We start from the raw sequence: 22,178 nt of genomic DNA on the forward strand, positions 1-22,178 counted from the left end.
GCAATTATTGAAGCATAAGTAGATGATAGACAAACAACCTGTCTCCTTTGGAACCCTGGCTTCAAATGTGAATTACTGTGCAGGGTCTGGAATAAAATGAGGTATCTAAATCACAAAAGCATCCTGCTGCTTGTCGGTGCCAGTGGATACTGCTGCCCTCAGGAATGGAAAGAGCAGAGGGTACTCAATGTCAATATTGAGGTGCATTGGCCAGGCGGTATGGGACCAGCTATGCTAGAATGTTAGATCAAGCTGCAGTTGGGGGTCAGGTTGCTTTGACAGAGCTGGGTGAAAGAACATATATCAAATACTCCTCATTGCTATGCCATATCCCAGTGAATTCAGATGAAACCCTTGCATTCCCAAGCCCTAAATAAATCCACCATAATTTTTTTAAATCTATTTTACAAAAGGGGAGAACCCCAAAGCCAGCCCTCGTTGACGCTGCTCTCTTTATGGGCAAGCACCATTTCTCCAAGTTCATCAATCCTTAGTTAAACTAAATAAAACGTAATGGGACCAAGCTTACTCAGTTAGGCTATGTCACAGAAGTGGAGAAGGAAACATATCTCCTGCTTGTACCCCCCTTCTTCTGACACTTGATCCTTCTGTGGCTCTTTCAGTTAAAAGATTTATGCTGGACTCTCTGGGCAGAAAGTCAAAATGATACTGACATGAAAATACTATAAAAACAGAGAAGGGGTAGGAATGTTCTGCTTCTATGCTAAACTTTAAAAAAAAAAGTTCCCTTTCCCTTTATGGGAGAGTACTATAGGATTTAAGGGGGGTAGTCCTACCAGGTTGGATCAACAAAAAGAAGGTACAAGAAATCTTCTGGTGTAAAATTGAGATCAGCCTCTAGAGGACATTTCTTCCTAACCTTTAAGATCTGAAGCCTCTGGGGTTTTATCCTCTGTTATTTTCCTCCCAAACTGATGTAATTGTGGATTTTCTCCCGGTTCATATAAATGGAATAACACAGGTTTTTTAAATACCAATAAACTCTTTGGCAACCATGATAGCTTGTGACAGGGAATTCCACTAGTGAATTATGTATGAATTTAATTATGTGTTAATGGCCAATGTGTTAACTTATTATAGATGAATTTTTGTATCAAAGGATTCCTTTTGTCAGTTTGAAATGTATTGCCTCTTAGTATAATTGGATTTCTCGTTGCTCTTGTATTGAGGGAGGCTAAATAGGAGGGTCTACTTTTCTTTCTGTTTGCCATTCCATCCTACCCCTGTCATTACTGGCTTCCTCTTTGCCCCGACTCCATTTCAACACCACATAGTCCCTCCTCACACATCTGCTGTCCTGCTATCCTCCTCCATTCTCAGCCTTCTCTTGTGTCCTCCTCTGTGAAGCGCAGTGCTGGTCTCGCACCTTTGTAAGTCCCCACTTCTACACTGCATTTTGGAGCCAATTTCGGTTGAACTAGATCCCACTGAATAAAGTGCCTGGGCTGTTTTTATTATGATGGCAATGCAATGATCCTAATTTTATGTTTATGTAGCACCTTTCCCACAGATGTGCCTTTACAAACTGCAAGCCTTATTGGGCCTGGTCCAAAGCCTATTGAACTCAATGGGGCATCTTTCCATTGACTTGAGTGGGTTTAGGATTAGGCCTGCATTGTGCAGCCATTCAGTGGGAGAAGTCTCCCCCTTGTGTAGTGACTGGGCACAATTTCAGTCTCTGCACTCTCTTGAACAATAATAATTCACGTTGTATATAGCGCTTTCATCAGCAGATCTCCAAGTGCTTTACGAAAGAGGTTGCTATCATTATCCCCATTTCACAGATGGGGAGACTGAAACACGGAAACATGACGTGACTTGCCCAGTGTCACCCCACAGGCCAATGACAGGAATAGATGTCCTGAGCCCCGTGCTGTATCCACTAAGTCACACAGCCCTCCCATTAGATTTCCCTCCAATCTGGCCCAGCAAATTGTGCATCTGGCACTAAGTGCTGGGGCAGCATGCAATACGCACCATGCATATGAAATTTAAGAAGAATAAATGTATGTCACATCAAAGGAGCCTACCCTCTCTCCCCGCAAAGAGAAGTTGCTGTGTGTCACACGCTTACAACACACTTGTGGTCTATAAATCACTTGGCTGTGTTACATATCCCTTGGAAAATGTTATCAGCTCATCCTGTGTTAAACCTGTCCTTGAAGATGTCAAGGTCCTGATCATTCGAATCACATCATTAATTTGCCTCCCTTCTAGTGCTGGATAAATACAACTGAGTATATGGCTCGCTTCCAAAGCTAGTCAATGAAAACTATCTGCGGAATGCCCCGGTTACAATAAATACAAACGGTACAGCTGAAACCATTAGGTGAAGTGTTGACTGATAAGCAGGCCCCTGATTTGTCCGAGGAATGAAGTTTTATCAAGGTAAAAGAAAATAAACCTGCACACCAAATGTGCAGCTATTGAAATGGGACCGTTTGGAAACATCTTATCACCTTCAGACATAAGCAGCTTAAATGAGCTGGCACAGCATCTTGTCTTTCCTTCGAAAGGGATTACTCTTTCCAATGAAGCTCTATACAGAGCACTGAGTGTGACGAGTGTTGACCCAAAGGAGTTCTGGTTCAGGTTCTGGACAAAGAATCAGTCTTGCATTCCTTGTGTACGTATTCGCTCCTATTGAAGCTAGTAGATCTCCCATGATTGGGCCATTATATCTGGTGACCAGAAAAGCTGAACTGAATTGTGACATGATTGTCCAGGGCAGCTCATGCTCCCGAGGCCAGCTATCTGCTTCTCTCTGGGGCAGGACACTTCTGGGCAAATACACTGTTGCAGAACCAGTTCAGAAGCACATGTGCTTTTGTGAAATCATAAGTTCTGCTCCCCTTTGTGCCTGAATCAAAACTTTGGATCCTCAGATCCTCCAACTTTGTAGGCTTTTGGACCAAGAACCCAGATCCAGAGCCAAAATGTGCAAAAGGCCTCTATTTTTTACAATGGGTCAAACCAAAATACCAGATCTGAACAATCTCAAGCTCTGGGGCAGAACCATGCATGTGCTTTTTGGACATATGGATCCATATCCAAAATTTGCAGCTTGGGGTCCATTTCTTTTTAATAGCATTGGTCAAAAATAAATAACTAAATAAATAACCTCACGATTTTTCATGGGGAAAAAATTAAAATGTCAAAATTTTCATCCCACAACTTTTGAAAAATCAATTCTTTTGTTTACTTTAAGTTTTTTAAAGTTCAGAATGTATGTATTCATTCAGTATTTATTTGGTTTGAGACATTTTGACCAGGTCTACTTAGTAATATGGGACCAAACTTTAAAGAGGTGCTTGCCTATACTACAATGGGTTTGTCAATGTATCTATACTGACATAACTAGTGTGTAAGCGAGGGAATAGTCCCGCTCTTGTGGGGAACTTTCCTGGATTCTGCACTACCCCGGTGAAGTGGGCTAGCGAAAGGATCTGAGTCCTCGCTCCCACTTCCTTTACCCAGTGGCCTCCCTGCCCTTGAGGACTCCCCATCCACTCTCCTGTCTGGCAGAGTCCTCGTAACCCCAACAAGGCTGGGCCCAGCATTCCTGGGGGGCTCAACCCCAACCCTGCTGTGGTCACCTAGGACAGGGGCTAGGGTGTCCCCACTCCGGGGTACTCTCTCTGCACTGGGCACTTCTCTGACCCACTGACCATTACATACAAGTTAAAGCAAATGCAAGTTATTTAATCAACAATTAATTTTAAAAAGAATAAGGAATAATGGGAAAGGTTAAAGGAAACATCACCCCGCTCTGTGGCAGGGAACATCACAAACAGTGTCTCTGGAATCAGAGTAGCAGCCGTGTTCAGGGCAGTTCACAGTCTGTTCCTTGCAAGTCCCCGACCTTCTCCTCCGGCCCTGGCTGTGCTGCAGGGATGCTGTGGGTTGGACACTTGCTCTGGTGGTGGCCACACGCTCTCAGGCTCTAAGTGGTAGGACCCTTCTGCTCAGTGTTGCCCCCGCCCCGTCGGGGTTACGATCCAAGCCTGGCCTGCAGAGCCCCTTGGCTGAGGCATCTCCCTGTGCTGGGCCCGCTGCCCAGGGTCCCCCTCGGTCTCCCCAGCTGCTCACCGCACCCAGCTCTGGACTGCTCCAGCCCCAGCTCCACCACTCAGTCTCTGCACGGCTGCTGCTGCTGCTGCTCTGCCTCCAGCTCCCTGGGCTGCTTCCCTGGCCCCTCTGGCTCTGGTTACTGCAGCTCTGCTCCCAGGACAAGTCTGCTCTGCAGGCTGCTTCTGTGACTCTGCTCCCAGCACGGACCTGCTTCCTGGGCTGCTTTTCTGGCTCCTCTGGCTTTGGGGCTGCAGCTCTGCTCCCAGGACAGGGTCTGCTCTCTCTGGGCTGTGCCTCTGGTCCCTCTGGATCTGGCCCAGCTCTGCTCCCCAGCTCCACTTGGGCCCCTGCTTCCTCCTTGGCTCGGCCCCACTCTGTCTGACCCAGGCAAATCCAGCTCCCATGGAGGATGGGACCTCCCTGGCCTCCTGACTCCCTGATTAGCCTGCTCGCCCTGTCATTCAGGCTGACCGGGAGCATTGGCCTCTCCCCATTGTTCCTGGGGGCTATCAGTCTCAAGGTCCTGGTTTCCCATAGACCCTTCCCCTTTTAGTACTGGGAGCTAGCCAACCAAAACACCTCCACTGAATGTTAGTAAGGGGGCAACAGTCTCCTTACAAGTGGAAGTGGAAAAGAGTCCTGTGGCACCTTATAGATTAACCTTAGTCTATAAGGTGACACAGGACTCTTTAAAAAAGAAAAGGAGGACTTGTGGCACCTTAGAGACTAACAAATTTATTTGAGCATAAGCTTTCGTGAGCTACAGCTCACTTCATCGGATGCATCAATCGGAAAAAAGCTGTAGCTCACGAAAGCTTATGCTCATATAAATTTGTTAGTCTCTAAGGTGCCACAAGTACTCCTTTTCTTTTTGTGAATACGGACTAACACGGCTGCTACTCTGAAACAGGACTCTTTGCCGCTTTTACAGATCCGGACTAACATGGCTACCCCTCTGATACATAACTAGTGGAGTTCTTCTGCTGGTACAGTTACACCATCTCCACAAATGATGAGCTATCTCAGCAAAATGAGTCTTTTGCCAGTAAAAGCTGCATCTACATGGTTTTTTTTGCCAGCGTAACTCTCTTGGTTGGGGCGCATGTGTGGTATTTTGGGGGGGGCATGTGTGTGGGTTTTTTTCCACACTCCAAGCCAACACAGCCATGCTGGCAAAACTTTTTAGAGTAGACCAAGATTTAGTGTAAGAAGTCTTTGGATTCCAAAGACTATCTGTCAGCCCTGTATAAATTGCTGTAAAGCATTTGAACAGTTCCTTGCTTTTAAGGAGCTGGTTTTATGAAGTTGGCCTTGGAAGGACTTATTTAATCCTACTTGTTCAAGTGAAGTGGGAAGGACTTATTTGTTTTTTAACTATATTGTGGCTTGACTATGGGAGATGCTGTTTCTCTTTTGTATTGTAGCCAGAGGACATTTTTGTCACCTCATTATAAAAAAAAAAATAAAAAATAAAAAACATTTGACTGCCCTGACTTGGCAGGATTAGAATTCAAGCATTCCACAAGAATGACCAGAGTTCCACATGTTCCTTGAACACCGCAGACCAGATCCTCAGCTGGTGTAAATCAATGTAGCTCTGTTGTATTCAATGAAGCTATGCTGACTTACATCAACTGAGAATCTGGTGCCTAGATTTTAATCACCTTGGGGACAGTTGTTTATAGACTAAGATCAAATCCTCTGTTGATTTATACCCTATGCAACTCTTTCTGCCCAGAAACTGGTCACTTTGATCTACCCTGGGGTAAAACCGTTGATTTCAGCTGTTTCTTCTGATTTCCACCTGTAGAATTGGAGGAGGATCAGGCTGTTTTGGTTTTTGGGGGACCATTTCGAGCATTTCTCTTTGGGGAAAGGGAGTTTTTGTGACTCTTTCCTTCCTTCATTCCCCATCCTGAAATTCTAGGGCAAAATCCTGGCCTGAAAGAGTACTTGCCAGTCTTATATCTTCCAAGAAGTATCCTCCAGGTTGTGGCAGATGTTTGCTTGGCTGCCTGGTTGATTCTAGTTGAATTGGTGCAAAGCCCTGGGTTTCATTAGAACAATTCAGGATACCAAAACTCTCAAAACTTTATCAAGCTGCAGAGACTCCTGGAAGTGAGCAAAAGAGGTGAGTTATCTTGTCCTTGCTGCACTCTAGGTCCGGACACTTCTGGGCAACTGCCATCCTATTGCAGAGTCAATTCAGATCCCATGCTCTGGTGGGGTCATAAATTCTACCCTTCCTGGACCTGAATCAAAACTTCAGGTCCACAAATCCTCCAGCTTTGTCGGAGTTTGGAACAAAAACCCAGATCAGGAACTGAAATTTGGAAAAGGCCTGTAACTTGCATAATGAATCAAAGCAATGTACCAAATCTGAGTAATCTCATTTTGGCTGGGTGATGTGCATGCCTGTGTGTGTTTTCAGCTCTGCCATTGCCCTAATCTATAATTTCTCCTAGTCTGCATTTTGATCTTTGCTTTTCGTGGAATTTGACAGACCTCTTACAAACTGGATCTTTTGGATTACACTTTTTTGGTTTTTTGTTTAAAATCATGTAAAAAAACTTTATATAAACATCCAGTCTGGCCACAAACATTTTAATATAAGAATGGCCATACTGGGTCAGACTAATGGCCCATGGAGCCAGTATCCTGTCTGGCCAAATCCAAATGCTTCAGAAGGAATGAACAGAACAGTGCAATTTCAAGTGTCATCCTGTCATCCAATCCCAGCTTCTGGCAGCTGGAGATTTAGGGACATCCAGAGCATGAGACTGTGTCCCTGACCATCATGGCTAAACGCTGTTGATTGCCCTATTCTCCATGAATTTACCTAATCCTTTTTTGAATCGTTACACTTTTGGCCTTCACAACATCACCAGGCAATGAGTTCCACAGGTTGACTGAGCATTGTGTGAAGAAATTTCCTTTTGTTTATAAACTGGCTGCCTGTACAAAACAGATATGAAAAAACCACACAGCCATTTTCCCTCGAGCCTAGACAACACCTACTCATGAAAAACCATCATCGCCTGAGCCTTTGCCTGTATCCTCTATCAACCAGCTGTTCTCCCAGTTTGTAGCAGAGGATGATATGAAAAATACCTTTGGAAAAAAGAATGAAATGTTTTAATACACCACACACACAAAAAATCCTGGCCACAGGTTCCTTGCTTTATTGCCACACTCTTTCCTTTGATCAGGATCCTCACTTGGGAGTCTTGGCAGTTCAGAGGCGATGGTTTTAGTGTCGGAATAGCAGAAACTTTTTGTCAAAGGAAACAAAGGGTTTTGAAGAAAAATAGAAAAACATGAACTTTTCCATATGTTTGCAGCTTGCGAGGGTTTGCCTCAACAGTCCCAGCTTTGGGGGTTTTGAGGGGATATTAGTAAGCATTAGGGGTTACCCTCAAAACTGAAACCTAACCCTCTATTTGCATATGCTGGAGGCTTGTCATCCTTATTCAATTAATACACGAATCCCAGTAATCCAGCCCTAAGTATACACTGCATACTTGGGTGAAGCTTGCAGAAAGGGGCTACGCTCATTGTTCTGACTGTGTTTTGTTAAGACTTCTTTAATCAAAACACTCATTCAGATAGGGAGGCCCGGCTGCATACTTTGGCATCGCTACCAAAAGGGGGCGGGGGCTGATCTTGATTTCTTTTTCCTTTAAGTGCTTGGAAAGTGACTATTTAACTGGTGTGGAAAAATAAATAGAAAACATACACGGAGGTCATGACTTCTCCGGGATTCATTGAAAGTCTTTTAACAGGGGTAAACATCTCCCCCCTCAAGGTGTTTGTGAGATGCATGGCCAATATTTGCAGCTATTTTTCCCCCCGTTAAGCTTAAATTCATGACAGTGGTGGAGAAAGAAGTTGGTTCTGGTGCCTAGTGTGAGCAGAAATGGCATTAGACTTTCTGCAGTCCCTATAAGGTCACAACTCCAACCCGGAATAAGCCAACTGCTCCACTCTAGGTACTTCTGCTGGGATGGAGCACCATTGATGTCACTGGTGCTTGGTGGAGGTCTTGGGCTCTATCTATACAGGACTCCTCCTAGGACCAGAGTCTGCTGGGGATATGGGATCAGGTGAAGAACTGCCCTTCTTCTCCCTGCACCCACCGGCAGAGGGGCGAATTGGTCTGTGAGATCTGTCACGTTCTGGTCCTGGAGAAGGAGCAATTGAGCCTTGAGTTCCCTCCCCAACTCTTGCTGCTATCAGCATTCTGAAATATATTAGAGATTTATAAATCTAGATGTTTCAGTGCCACTAAGAGGCCAAATGAGATGAGAGAGGTCTGGGCTAGTGGCTGGCACACAGGCCTGGGAGTCAGGCACTCCTGAGCTCTGAGCCTCCCACAGGTACTGATTACTGTAGTCCTAGAGTTCCTCTTTTCCCCACAACAGCTGCTGCTCTCTTCCTCTCTCATTCCTTTCCCCGCTTTCTCTTGTCTTTCTCTCTCTCTCCCTCCTTCCACCTCTGTATCCTCCCGCCCACAGGGTTCCTGGTGCTGCTGCTGAGGCCTGCAACACCACGGTCATCGGGGCAGGGCCTTCTCCTCCTCCTCCCTTGTTTTTTTCCTGCTACTGCTGTCTCCAGGAAAAAGGGATACAGACTTACTACTGCTGCCATTGCTCCCACTACCAGCCAGCCTGGCCTCTGGCTGCTTTTCAGCTGCAGGGGTAGGGGAAGATGAGCTGACTTTGCCGAAGAGGCAGAGAAGACTGAAAATATGCCTCTTGCTAGTGGAATTTGTTCCCCCAGCCCCATGAAAATGGATGTTGGCCTGCACCGCACAATGGATTTGAAACACCTGGTCTCAATAGCGGCACTGAGAGATGGGAGCTGCCCAAGGTCCTGGGAGCAGAACTAGGAATGGCACCCAATCTGTATGACTCCCCCGGCTATTCCAAACTGACTAGGCCATTTTGTCAGCAGAAGAGCAGGCAGGTGCCCCCCCCCTACTTTGCAGTACTGCCGTGTGGCTTCCTGCCCTCGAAGGGCAGACTCTTACTGAGCTTCAGCAAAGGGCAGGATGGAACAGCCATCGCGGGGCTGGAAACAGTGACTTAGTCAAAATTGTAATGCCGCTTCCCTCCGTGCTCCCTGGAGTGAGGCAAGGCACCGCACGGAGGCTTGGCTGGGGAGTGGGTGGACATCCCAGGTAGATGTGCCTGGGAGAGATTGTACTGGTTTTACTGACACATCTCCAGCTGAAAATTGCAGCTTTCTGACTGAACGGAATGAAGGGTCTGCCCTCATGTTCTGTGCTGGGTGGGTGTGTGGGAATGAAAGCTGATTAGCAGAATCATGAATGTGTTGAGATTTCTGGTCAATGCAAGTACCGGGCTAGATTTATGTGTCATGTTAAACCTCTCCAGCAACCTGTATGTCAGAAGATCCCCCTGGTGGGATCAAGCTGGCCTATCTGTTCTGGCTATGCCCTCTTCCACATCCAGCATGTCCTGGATACACGCTAGACACCTCACCCGCTGCTTCCTCAGGCCTTTCCCCAGTTCTACACAGCCTTGCACCTGGCTTACCCACTTACAGCTGTGCAAAGTGGACGTGAAAAGCCACCTCCAGTATAAATAGATGCATAGGATGGGACCTAGTCCAGTATCTAAATGGTAGCCAGTACCAGATGCATGAGAGGTAAGAACCCCATGCCAGACAGATGTGGGATAATCGACCCCATCCTGCTTAAGGGAGAGCAGATTTTGCCCTAAATGAGATGAAGGGGTAACTGAGTTGATTTCTCTCACTTTGCATAGAAAATCCTTTCACACCCCCGTCAGGCTTCTGGTATTTTATTTTTCCTCTTAAAAGTCACTAATAAATGGAGGATTTATTTGGCTGGTGATAGGGCGTTAATCTGCATCAGTGCCCTGGGCAGCATACCACCGTGCGTAGCTCCTTTACAGTTTCCTCTTTCTCCATTTTGCGTAATGACCCAGGAGTTGATCTGTTTGGAAGCTGCCAACTTTGGACCATACCAAATTAATTAGCTGCCTCTTTTCTTGGCTATTGAGGGCCCTTTCGGAAGGAAACTCATGGCTCCTGGAGCAGAAACGGTTGAGTCAGCAGCAGTCGTCATTTCAGCAACCACAATCCCATGTCGGCTTTATCCTTCTCTTGGCTACTCTTATGCTCACAGTCCATTCGGCATGCGCTCTTGGAATTCTTCACATTACAGGCTAAAGTAACCATAGATTGTTCAGCCAGATGTTAGAAATGTTCATAAATCAGAGGAGAACAGGTGTCTTCCAAGTCCAAGTAGTATATTTTGTAACACTGGAGTAAAAATGCAATACCCCGTTGATCTTTGTTAGCAGTGGAGTCCCTTCTCTGTATAGGACATGATAACCGTTACTTAAATGTCCGCCTCTTGCTCAAAAACACTGATGTAAATTGAGAGCAGCTCAGCTGGGCTCAATTTGAATCGTACATACTATGACAGGTTGGCAACCTTTAGAACTCTCTTTAGGGTCTTTAGAATCCTGTTTGAGCAGCATTGTCAATTCTTGTGATTTTAATCAAAAGCCTCAGTGTTTTGCTTAAGGCCCTGGATTTCAATATAGCACGGTTCTAGCCTTTTTGGTTGTAGAGAAAAGCTAGGAAATGTGAAGTCTAAATGATCAAAACCTAGAAGGCCAATAAAAAGTGATGATCTTTAAAATAAATACATAAATAAAAATAAAAAACTCATGCTCTTTAAGCCAATCCATATGATTTAGGAGAGCTTGATTCATGATTTTTTTATCTTGCTGGCTTAGCAATACTGCTTATGGATGCAGGCCTCCTCTGACATGTCCTGTTAATTGAGGAAAGATGATCCTGTGGTTAAGACTGTGGACTGGGAGTCAGGAGATCCATGATCAATTCCGTGTTCTGCCTCTGACTTTGGGCATGTCACCTAATCTCTCTCTCTCTGCCTCAGTTCTATGACTGTAAAATGGGGATACCACATGAGTTCTCTGTTTCAATTGTGAAATGTTTGGGGCAGGTACTGTACCTTACTGTGTGTGTGGGGGGGGTGCCCAAATGGTAGGAATCAGGAGTTTGAACCCCACATACAGGTGAAGTGGAATTACTGCTGAGCCATAGTATAGGTGAATTCAGTTAGCTTTCAACCAAGAGATAAAGGGGATTGGAGGAACCTTTCTGAGGCAGAGAGAAGGAACTAAAGTCTGGGACAGATCTTCGGTGAAAACCCTAAGGACAACCTGGCATGGGGAAAATGCTTAGTCTGAGGTCTGTGTTTGACGGTTGTACCAATAATGCCAACCTCAGGAAAGGGAATGTATGGTCTCTATAGTGCATACATTGGCAGCAATGACACTTGCATAGACACTGGGATGTCTTCAGTAGGGTTTCTCTGTTTTGAAGTGGGGGTAACAGAAGAATTTTTCTGTCCCTGTCCCATTTTCGTATCTGGGGCTCATCTTCCTGAATCACAGATGGAATAAAGCTTAAAGGGCAATAACACTGACTCACTCTTCATCTTCACCCCACCAGTCTCACCCACAGATCAACCTAGGTCAGAGATGTTCCTGCATTAACATCTAACGGGAGCCTGCACTCTTTGCACTTGATTGAGATACGGACGCCCAATTCCCATAAAAGCCTTTGGGCCAAAGTCCTCTGTGAATTTAAAAAGGCCTGATTCTGATTTCATTCATACTGCTGCAAGGCTACTGACCTGAAGGGAGTTAGTCCACACAGAGTAACTAGAGCAGGGGCCAGATAGGGTGTAAGTAATCTGGGAAATAAAGCTACGTGTAGCTTGTCTCAGTAGTGAAAATTGCTCCATTCTGGTGTTTGCTGGGCCTGATTCAAGAGGTGCTCCATTGTGGTCAGTGGTGTTCTACAGGGGTAGATGAGATCAGGAGCAGTTATTACTATTGTGGCAGGAAAAAACAACTGGAGACTGTAAAAGGTCTGTAAGTATAGGTTGAGCCTGTTTTGTTTTATTCACCAATGAATTTAGCTTGAAGTGTCTGCACTTACACATGTCTGAGGTAATTGTTTTCAGGCAGATTTGGTAAATCTCTGATTCTTTGAGTCAGTCCCCAAACTCCTCTAAGCATTTAAAAAAATAAAAACAAAACACCCATGTGGAAAAATGTACTTCAGTGTTTATAACATCTCAGTTCCATCATGGCAGGAGCTAGACCATTGTTTCTTTCTGTGTTTTGCTTCCCGTTAATGATACTGCAGGACATTGTGCTAATGTAACATATTTTCTCTCTCTCCGTAGACAGAGCTGATTGCACAGTACAGATGTGGAGACCAAGCTGGCATGATTTGCTAAGCTGTGGCATTCTGAAGCTTTACGCGAAGGCTTTTATGCTGACCGCTGTGGTAGAACCCAGCACCATTTCCAAATAATATTTATTGTCACTCGGGCCTGTAACCTGGGCATCTTTTGGGGGAGGAGGGATAGCTCAGTGGTTTGAGCATTGGCCTGCTAAACCCCGAGTTGTGAGTTCAATCCTTGAGGAGGCCATTTAGGGATCTGGGGCAAAAATTGGGGATTGGTCCTGCTTTGAGCAGGGGTTTGGACTAGATGACCTCCTAAGGTCCCTTTCAACCATGATATTCTATGATTCTATGATTCTTTGACTTGGACCTCTCTCTAGTTCCTCACATCCAGGTTCTGGCTAAATCTTGCTGCATAACGTTTATCCTCACAACACCTCTGGGAGGCAGGCCAGCTATATTGTTCCCATTATACAGATGGATAACTGAGGCACGGAGAGACAAAGCAACTTGTCCAAAAACACACAGGAAGTCTGTGGTGGGGCAGGAACTGGAGCGCAGGTCGTCTAACGGGGAGGGGGGGAATACCCCCCCACACAGTGACATAAATTCTGCCAGCATAATCGCTCATGCGCACAGTGCTATGTTGGTGAGAGATGCTCTCCCATCGGCATAACACTGCTCCATGAGCTCTCATAAAACAGCACAGCTGTAATGCCTCTGTAAGCTTGTGCGTATAGACATGGCCTTAGTCTCAGGCGTGTGTCCTAACCATTGGGCCATCCTTCCTCTCCTGCTAAAGTTCCCACTGACTTCAGTGTTGCAGAATCATGGCCACAGAACCCCAGTACTGCAAATTCTTATGTACATGCATAACTTCATTTGCATACCTCCTGGATGTGCTCTCTCGGGTAGAGCTACAAATGTAGAGAAGGACTTGTCAACACATGAAAGTTAATCTGGAATAAAGTAGGATGTGAATTTAAAGTGAATTAACGACTTCATGTGTGAATGCTCTGACTCTGGAAGAAGAGTGTTTTATTCCCCTTTAGTACCAGATTTATATTCAGCTGGCCAGAAAAAACAATGTGATCACAGGTTCCAAAATTATTATTGTCATACCATACTGCTCGTGGGCTGTACCCTATTCTGGGGCCCACCCCAGATCAATAGGACTGCCAGGAGGCTGAATGCTTTGCAAAGGTTTCACACTCAGTTCCCTCCTGTCTCCTGCAAAGAGTGCTTTCTCTGCATGTTGCTTGGAAATGGGTTTCCTGAATATCTAAATTTTGCTTGTGTAGATCAACAGCAGGGTTCAAACCCAGGACTCTCAACACCAGTCACTACTGTTTAAAGCTACAGAAGCAACTTGCTCAGCTAGTAGCATTAGTGGGCTGTTCCCTTTTAGCAGCTCAGCCAGTTGAGGGGTTAGCATAGTACACATGCATGCACCACTAGGGGGGAGCAATATATACTTTATCTTGAATCCAAACAAAAAGTCTCCATGGGGTGGGGAGAGAGAATAAAAACATGGGGCCTTCCAGGGAACACTTAACAGGGGGGCATCCAATTCCCTTGTTGAATTCTTGAGGTTGAGCTTTTACAATAACAATTTAAAAAAAAATTAACTCCCGACAACGGTTAACAACTTGCTAATTGCATGCAACTGTTTCTTGAGTTGCTGATCCCTGTCTGGTGGTTAAGGAGGCAAAAGGCTCCATAAATCAGCAGGAGCAGCTGCCTCCTTCGAGCCAGGCATGGCGTATGTCACAAACTGTAGAAAGGCACTGAGGTATTGGAAGAAGTGGAGATGATTAATGGAGCAGACGTTGAGGCTCGGAGAGTGCTTGAACTACTGTGTATAGCTATGCGTACTTCAATCATTTATCTTCTCACTTTGCCCTCCCCCTTCTCTTTCCCAAGCAACAGGGCAGTCATGTTAAGTGTGGTGGCCATTAAAACTAGAATAATTTACAATGTGTTTACAGACCTGGCATGGTGTTGCCAGTGATGAGTCTTAAATGTGTCCCTTCCTCTTGTTCTTTGGGAGGAGAATGGAAAAGGAATAGGAAACCCAATGCCTGATTTTAAATGACTGCTCTGGCTTCCAGTGTAGGAGGAGAAAATCCGGGTCCTTTTGGAATACACTGTTTGATCCATTCATTGTTATGCCAAGCAGGCATCTTGGGTGAGATGAGCAAAGGATAGTTTAATGACAAGCCAAGAGCAAAAAATTAAATACAATTAACAAAGCAATGTGTATCTTGATTGTACTTGGCTGGATTATAGCTCGGTCTATGCAGGTGAGGTGGAAATATGATGCACCTAACTTTTTGCTTGGGCCAGAGCTTCATATAATCACGTATAACCCCAAGTCCTTGTATTTCCTGGACAGGTGGGGAAGGTTAGCTCCAGCATCAATGCTAGGCTTGCTAATGGGATGGAGTGAGGCAGGTCCACCATCCGACATAGCCAATCTTGCATCGGTATTTTGCATATGGCACTGATGGTACTGCTCTGAAGGCATTTTAGCTAATTCCAGATCAGTATCTGTATGCTTATATATGGCCTTCATTTCCTTTGGGCAATGGATGGAGAAGAGAGATTTTTCCACTTCTAGGTACTGTGCCTTCAGACATTCTTAGACCTGCTGAGTTATAATTTCATAGTCCAATTCAACTTCTAAAAGCTCCCGCACCGCTGGCTAAGATCCATTGTTCTGATACCCATTAAATATGGAATCTTGGTATACAAGGAAATACAAAGGCTTGTAGTATTTATGTAGAACCAATTGATTTATGGCTTTCCCTTACAGCAGATATTGCACAAAGAGCCAAGTGTAGAATGGCCATTATTTACTCAAACCCAGTCCAGGGGATAGGAATCTTTGACTGCCTTGCCCTTTCCTTGAGATCTGAAGCTGCTGTGCCTTTCGCTCTTGTAGCCAATAACTTTTTTTTTTGCCTTTCCAACATCCTTAGATAGTTACTCAAAACAAACACAACATGAGTCCAGTTTTGAAATCCAGTGGACTTCTGTTCATTTTTTTGTCCTTCTCTTTATTTTCCAGTTTCATGTTCTCCTCGGCACTTCCCAGTTCAGTCCCAAACAAATAAAAATGCCAATATTTAAAAAAAAAAAAAAAAAGGATGTTCTTGTGGAATTTCCTGCAATTTGACATGATTTGCACACCTTGTTTGCAGTGCCGGGAAGTTTGGGTGTTTTAGATAAACTTGGGTTAATGTTAATTCCAGTTTAGCTGGAATAATGTAGGGTGTTGGATGCTTAGCTGAATGAACCCAACCTTTTTTTCATGTTCTCCTTCCCCAAGCCCACTGGTTTCTCTCTCTCTGCCTTTGTATCTGAACTGCAGAATTTCTTTCCATTGCAGCTCCCTAACTTCATCAACACAACGCTCCCGCCACATGAGCAAGTGACGGCTCAGGAGATAGACAGCTACTTCCGACAGGAGCTCATTTACAAGAGGAACGAGAGGATGGGGAAAAGAGTGATGGCCCTTTTAAAGCAGAACACAGACAAGAGCTTCTTCTTTGCCTTTGGAGCAGGTATGGAACAAAATACTCTTGTTTGTTTACTTATGTGGATAATGTAATTGAAATCAATGGGGGGGGGGTTCGTCACTCTAAAACTTGGCCTTCAGTATGGAAATCTTCCTCTTGGGAATCTCCTTTGAGGCAGAAGGTCCTTGCTCCCTGACCTATTTCAGGACCTGGCAGTGGTGTGGATTGAAACATAAACTCTTTGCACTTACACAATTTCTTTTAAATGCCAACATATGTTCACTTATTTTTTCTCCTCTTATTGTAAATCTGCTCATTTCTTAGAGACTAAATCAGGACATTCTTGGACTTTACTAGTAGATTTGATACATGTCAGGCTTCTTAGCAGTCTTTCATATCATCACAGAATATCTTCAGTGTTCCTTAGAGTGCTCCAGTTTGCTCCCGAAAGGGACTCTATGCAGTAAAGATGCCTGCAATAAATCAATACAATATACACCACTGCCCCCTTTCTTTTTTGAACATAGTAGAAACTTTTCTAAGGTGAAGGCATTTATCTTTCTAGCTTCTGAGGCCCCAATTAAGCATGTATTTAAAGTTAAGCCAGTGCTTAAATCCATTGATTTCAAGGCAGTTAGCAATTGCCATATTGAAAAGCAATAATTGATTCCTACTCTGTTTTCTTGCCCTTAGTCAATTTGTAATCCATGACAGAACTTTGCCTCCCACCCCATGACTCTTGCAAAGGATGCTGGCAAAGGCCACTCTTGCAATCCTTCCTCAGACAAAGCTTCCATTAACATCAATGGAAATTTTGCTTGAGAAGGGCGTCAAGATTTGGTCCAGACATTCCATTATTCCTTGATACGGCGTGGACACGTTTTGATTTCTTTTCTCAGTGCATCTAGACCAAAGCCGTTCTCAAAGCCAGTCCGCTGCTTGTTCAGCGAAAGCCCCTGGGCCGGTTTGTTTACCTGCCGCGTCCACAGGTTCGGCTGGTCGTGGCTCCCACTGGTGGTTCGCTGCTCCAGACCAATGGGGGCTGCAGGAAGGGCAGCCAGCACATCTCTCAGCCTGCACCACTTCCCTCAGCCCCCATTGGCCTGGAGCGGCGAACCGCGGCCAGTGGGAGCCGTGACCAGCCGAACCTGTGGATGCAGCAAGTAAACAAACTGGCCCGGCCCGCCAGTGGCTTTCCCTGAACAAGCAGCAGACCGGCTTTGAGAACCACTGCTCTAGACTGAATTTTGTCTGGCACTTTTACTCTCCCATTCCTTGATGTTTCCATGTCTTTAGAAATCAGGAGTTTTGCCTAGCTCTTCTTGAAGAAGAAAAATGCATTTTTTAGGGAGAGAGCTGGGAGAGAGAGAGAAATGGAAAGGGATGTGTCAGATGTTTAACAGAGCAAAAGTGGAAGAAGTAAAACTACACAAACAGGTACTTGCCACACATCTCTTCCTAACAGTCATGGCTGAACTGTGGAAGTTCAGGGCTTTTGTTTAACATCCAAAATTGACAAAATGTTTCTTGAACAGCATCTTTTCAATAGTGCGACCAATGAACTGGCCTCCAAGGAGTTTTTTGTAGATAATCTAAGATATGGCAAAGAGAAGATAAAAGACATTACTATTGTCTCTTGTTACAAAGATGTTGCAGGCCTGGCAGTGAAGCGACTCAAATATGGTAGAAGTAGTATGGAGGCATTCAGTGGTTAATAGCAAAGATATGTCACTTCCTACTCATCATCATTAGGCCAATAATACATGGAAATGCCACCATCCTACTTGTGAGATTGCTAAAGTTTAATTATCCTGTAAGAGGAAATGAGCAGCTGTGAGGACAAACATTTTAAGTAAAGACAGCCCTTGGGGAGGGTCTTAGATTGGAATCTGAAACCATTAAGTGAATTAGATTATTCATTATTAATTATGTTATGCAGTTAGATTATATTAACTAGATATGATCATATCAGACATGGGGTAGAACACAGACAAGAGTCCATAACTGGGATTCAGATTCAGTGGTGGTGACATCTCGAGAACTGTTCTCTTGAGCTTTTGGCCCCAAATGATGAAAATCTCATGAGATCAGATCTTCTCAGGAGACTTCCATCAAATTGTTCTAGAATTCTTCTCATGAGATTTCATCCATTTCTGCACCCAAATGGGTAAGCAGTCCCCTTTCAGTTTTGGATACCATCTGGAAATAAAACACTACAGGTGAGTTCAGATCCATGAGTTGGGTCTAAATCATCACCCGTCCTTCCTGAAATTCCTGGAGGGCTGTATCTGAGGTTCTGTTTTTGGCTGATCTTGAGTTTTTAAAATGAAACAAACACTGACCCTATCCTGCACACATTGGGCAACATTGTGGGGCTCAGCCTACGTGTCTTTCTGAATTTCTTGCCCATGAAATGAATTCACTTTCTTCATGTCTAGTTGAAGGTAGGCGTGGAGGGAATCTGAATGGATTATCAGGACACTCAAACTATTCTGGCACCAGATTATTTCCCAACCGCTATTTACCTGCCCGAAAAATGCATAGTCAGCTCTTACTTTTGTGGAGGAGTGGTGATGCCATCTGGCCAGTTCAAAATTCTGATAATCTCAGAATGGGTTCCCAGGTGGCTATGGTGCACACCATCACAGCTTCTACTTGTATACCATTGAATTGTAAAAAGCAAAATTGTAAGAGACCTACTTTATTTAGCAGTTTTGTCCATCCGTCCTTGGTAAGCCACTGCAGCTTGTCATCCCTTCATCTTCTGTCCAATCTAGTTTTCAGTGATTCAAGCTTCTGCCATTTCCCTCAGAGAGACTATTTTGCAATCCAGTAGGCATCACTGTGAACCTTTTTTCCCTTATATTCAGCCTGCATTTTTCTTTTGATCATTTTCACCCCCTTGCACTTAAAAAATCTCAGTGCCAAACTGAATATTAAATACTCTCTGATGTTCCTGAGATATCTATTTTTAAAGATAGCCCAGAGTCTTCCCCTATTGCCTGGTCTATTCCATCTTTATGCTGTAAGTGGTCAGGAGATGATTGATTCTTCCGTGTCAGAATATTGCTGTGATTTTGACACGTGAGTTCATTTTCCTTTATGATTCAAATATAGTTGTGTTTGCAATATTGCTAACTCCCCAAAAATCATGAGCATGGCTTAAAAATCATGGTTTGTTTTCCTAAATACAAGTTGAGTTCCTTTTATTTGCCTTCTGATTCCTGAGCTTTAGGGTGCATATAGGTCATGTTTTCAACCTTTTCTCTATAACCATGAAAGCTAGAAATGTATCTTTTTAAAAAAAGAGAGAGAGAGTTGAATTTCTCACATTTTCCCATGACTCCAAGAACTCAGGCTTTAAGAAACACGCCGTATACCGAGAGAAGCATGATAAAATTGTGAGGACTGGTTTGTTTGGTTTGTTTTAGCAATGTTGCACAAAGTTAACTGATGCCATTTTGCTTAGGGACCCAGTGAGTTTTGCTAAATGTAGTTACTGAAGTTCCAGCAGCCTGTCAGTTGCATGCCCATTCCTGAGCCAAATTTAGGATCTTGATTGAGTGGAAGGATAGTTTCTCTTGCAGAGCAGTAGATTTGCATAATGTTCATGACTGTACCAGCATAGTATGCAGATGTCCCCAGAAACTACAATCTGGTTGAGTTCAACATATCCCTTTCAGTGATTGTGGCAGCAGGATTTTTGTAGACCCCTGTAAGCAAAGATATCCTTGTTTAGGAAAAAAAATATGATGGGGGAAGGGTGACGGTGACCATAAATGTGAAGTTGACAGGCTGAGGGTCATGTTGACTGTAGCTATCACACAAGGAGACATTATGCTGGCTAACCACTAATGCAGAATCCCAGCGCGACTGAGCTAGCGGTTAGTGCTGGAAAATCCCAACTGCTGGCAGCAAAGGGTTTGATTAGTGAATGTTGTGGGTTTGGACTGGCTGAAATTCCTACTAGGATAAAACCTCATGGCAGTGTACGGCCCAATCTTCTTAATATGGAATTTCCCTTATCACTAAAAAAATATAGACCACAAACTGTGGCATAAAGTTACTATGGGCCAGATTGTGACTAGTACTTGCTTGGGTGTGCAGGTGCGGGAAGGCACAAAGAAGCCTTTCTCTCCATCAGCCTTTCATCCCTTGTGCACAGGCTCAACCCTGTTTCATTCCCTACTCCCTCCTTCGTGCAGGGATTGCTGACTACTATTGGGTTGTGTCTACATTGGAACTGGAAGGTGTAATTACCAGTGTTAACAATAGCGGTATAGCCCCAGGGGTGCAGGTGGGGGCACGAGTTAACCATCCTGAGTACATACCGAGGGTTTCAGGCGGGACTGAACTCTGGGCAATTAGCCCATCTGGCTCGTCCATGCAATTCTTCCTACGCTGCTATTTTTAAGCACGCCCATTCAATCCAATCTAGCACTGGGCTGTCTACCAGAGCTGGAAATTACACCCCAGCTCCAGAGTATACTTAGCACTGCTTGAGGTGCAAACTATCCCACATGAGGTTGAGACGGCCATTGTCCTCATTAGCCCATGAAATGGCAGACACAGCTGGCCAGCCATAGTGAGATGTGCACACTACCCCTTCCTAAAGGGTGGTGTAACTCCCCTACAACTTGGTTAGCTCATGGCAGAGGCATTGTGCCTCTCATGGGGTCAGTGTAGTTGTGTGTTACTGTCAATACAGAACAGTAATTAACTATTCTATCTGGCCCTACATGCATATGTCAACCACTCTTTGTGGGGAGAGTAGCTCAGTGATTTGAGCATTGGCCTGCTAAACCCAGGATTGTGAATTCAATCCTTGAGGGGGCCATTTAGGGATCTGGGGCAAATATTGGGATTCCTCCTGTTTTGAGCAGGGGGTTAGACTAGATGACCTCCTGAGGTCCCTTCCACCCTGGTATTCTATGATTATGGAGTTGCACTGTTACAACCTCCTTTTAGCTGTTATACAATTTCATTCATTCTCAACCCATCCACTGGCTGATAACATTCCCCACAATAGAATGCACTGCATTTTCCCATGATGCTCCATAGCCTAAAAGTAAAATTCTGTTGAGGGCAGCTCTAACAAAAATCCATTGGGGGAAAATGTTCTAAATTCAGACCCCCTGATAAAGACTCAGGTTGGGGTGCTAAAAGTGCCCAGACACACAGTGGTGAAAGAAGGAAAATCTCTGGTGAATAGAACTTGACAAGCACGATGACTGGGAATTAGGAGTCCTGCTGGGGTTTCTTCCCAACTTTGCCACTGACTAGAGGCATGACCTTGTGTTTGAAGAAGCAGTCTCAATTTGTCCAACGATGCTATGCAAACATTGTGTGACTATAAGAAATGTTGAAATGACATTTTTGGCATGTCTGAATTGATGTTTTCGGTAAGCTGCCAAAATATTTTGGGGGTGGAGTGGGGTTTGACTATTTTCCCTGGAAAAAATAAAATTTCCAACCTACTCTGTACGCAGTTCTCACGTTTGCAATGCCCTGAAACAGGTCAGGAGTTTCATTCTCCATCTTTATAAAACACACCTGCTGCAATTGAACATTTATGCAACCCTCCCCTCCTTATTTCTATTCCTTGCCCTCCCCAAGAGGAAGATAGCCCTATGGATTTGGAGAAAATGGGACCCAGCTTTGAAATAGGCTAAATTCTGCAAAATCGAAACCCGTCCTTCCAGGGCTTAATCTCACCAATGAGTCTTGCTGTATCTACATTCATTGTAAGTGTGCTCCAGCATACAATACAGTATTCATTTTTCCAGGTCACAGCTTTGATCACTTGCTTTTGTGGTGAAATCAATGGGATTAAAGGAAGAACGGTGAAGCCAAGCTGGTCATCCTCAGGAGCCTGAGATGACTGATGTAGTACAACAGCAAAGCACCTAAGAGCTAAAAGACATGGGGAATTTTTGAAGGGCCTTTTACAGCCAAGAAACAGAGAAGCAGCCAAGAGCACATGGGCTGTTAAAAAGAATTAATATTTTGGCAACTAGAAATACACACATAAAATCAATGTTTAAAAAAAATTACTTCTGGTTTATTTCATTTTTATGGACAAGTAATTTTCAAGTAACACTTATGATAACACATGGATAAATTTATGTCTGCAGTTAACTTGAATGATATTTTCCTTAGGATGTTTTACTTTCTCGTGTTCATTTCTGCCTCTCTTTATTTAAATGGAGCTGTGTCAGTGTGGGGGGGTTGAGAGCTGTATTTATCACCTGACATGCAGATGCAGTTCCTGTTCATAGTGTTTAATAA

General features: G+C 44.3%; 1 protein-coding gene across 1 annotated transcript in view; it reads left to right on the top strand.

The window, feature by feature from the left end:
- Nucleotides 1–22,178, top strand: part of TRABD2B (TraB domain containing 2B) — a 414,240-nt gene that overhangs the window by 236,281 nt on the left and 155,781 nt on the right. The window contains exon 4 of the mRNA XM_038414328.2: nt 15,761–15,935. Within this exon, the coding sequence (XP_038270256.1) occupies nt 15,761–15,935 (175 nt within the window). The remainder of the gene's footprint in view (nt 1–15,760; nt 15,936–22,178) is intronic.

This window comes from Dermochelys coriacea, chromosome 8 (genome assembly GCF_009764565.3).
Source record: "Dermochelys coriacea isolate rDerCor1 chromosome 8, rDerCor1.pri.v4, whole genome shotgun sequence".
Taxonomy (NCBI): Eukaryota; Metazoa; Chordata; order Testudines; family Dermochelyidae; genus Dermochelys; species Dermochelys coriacea.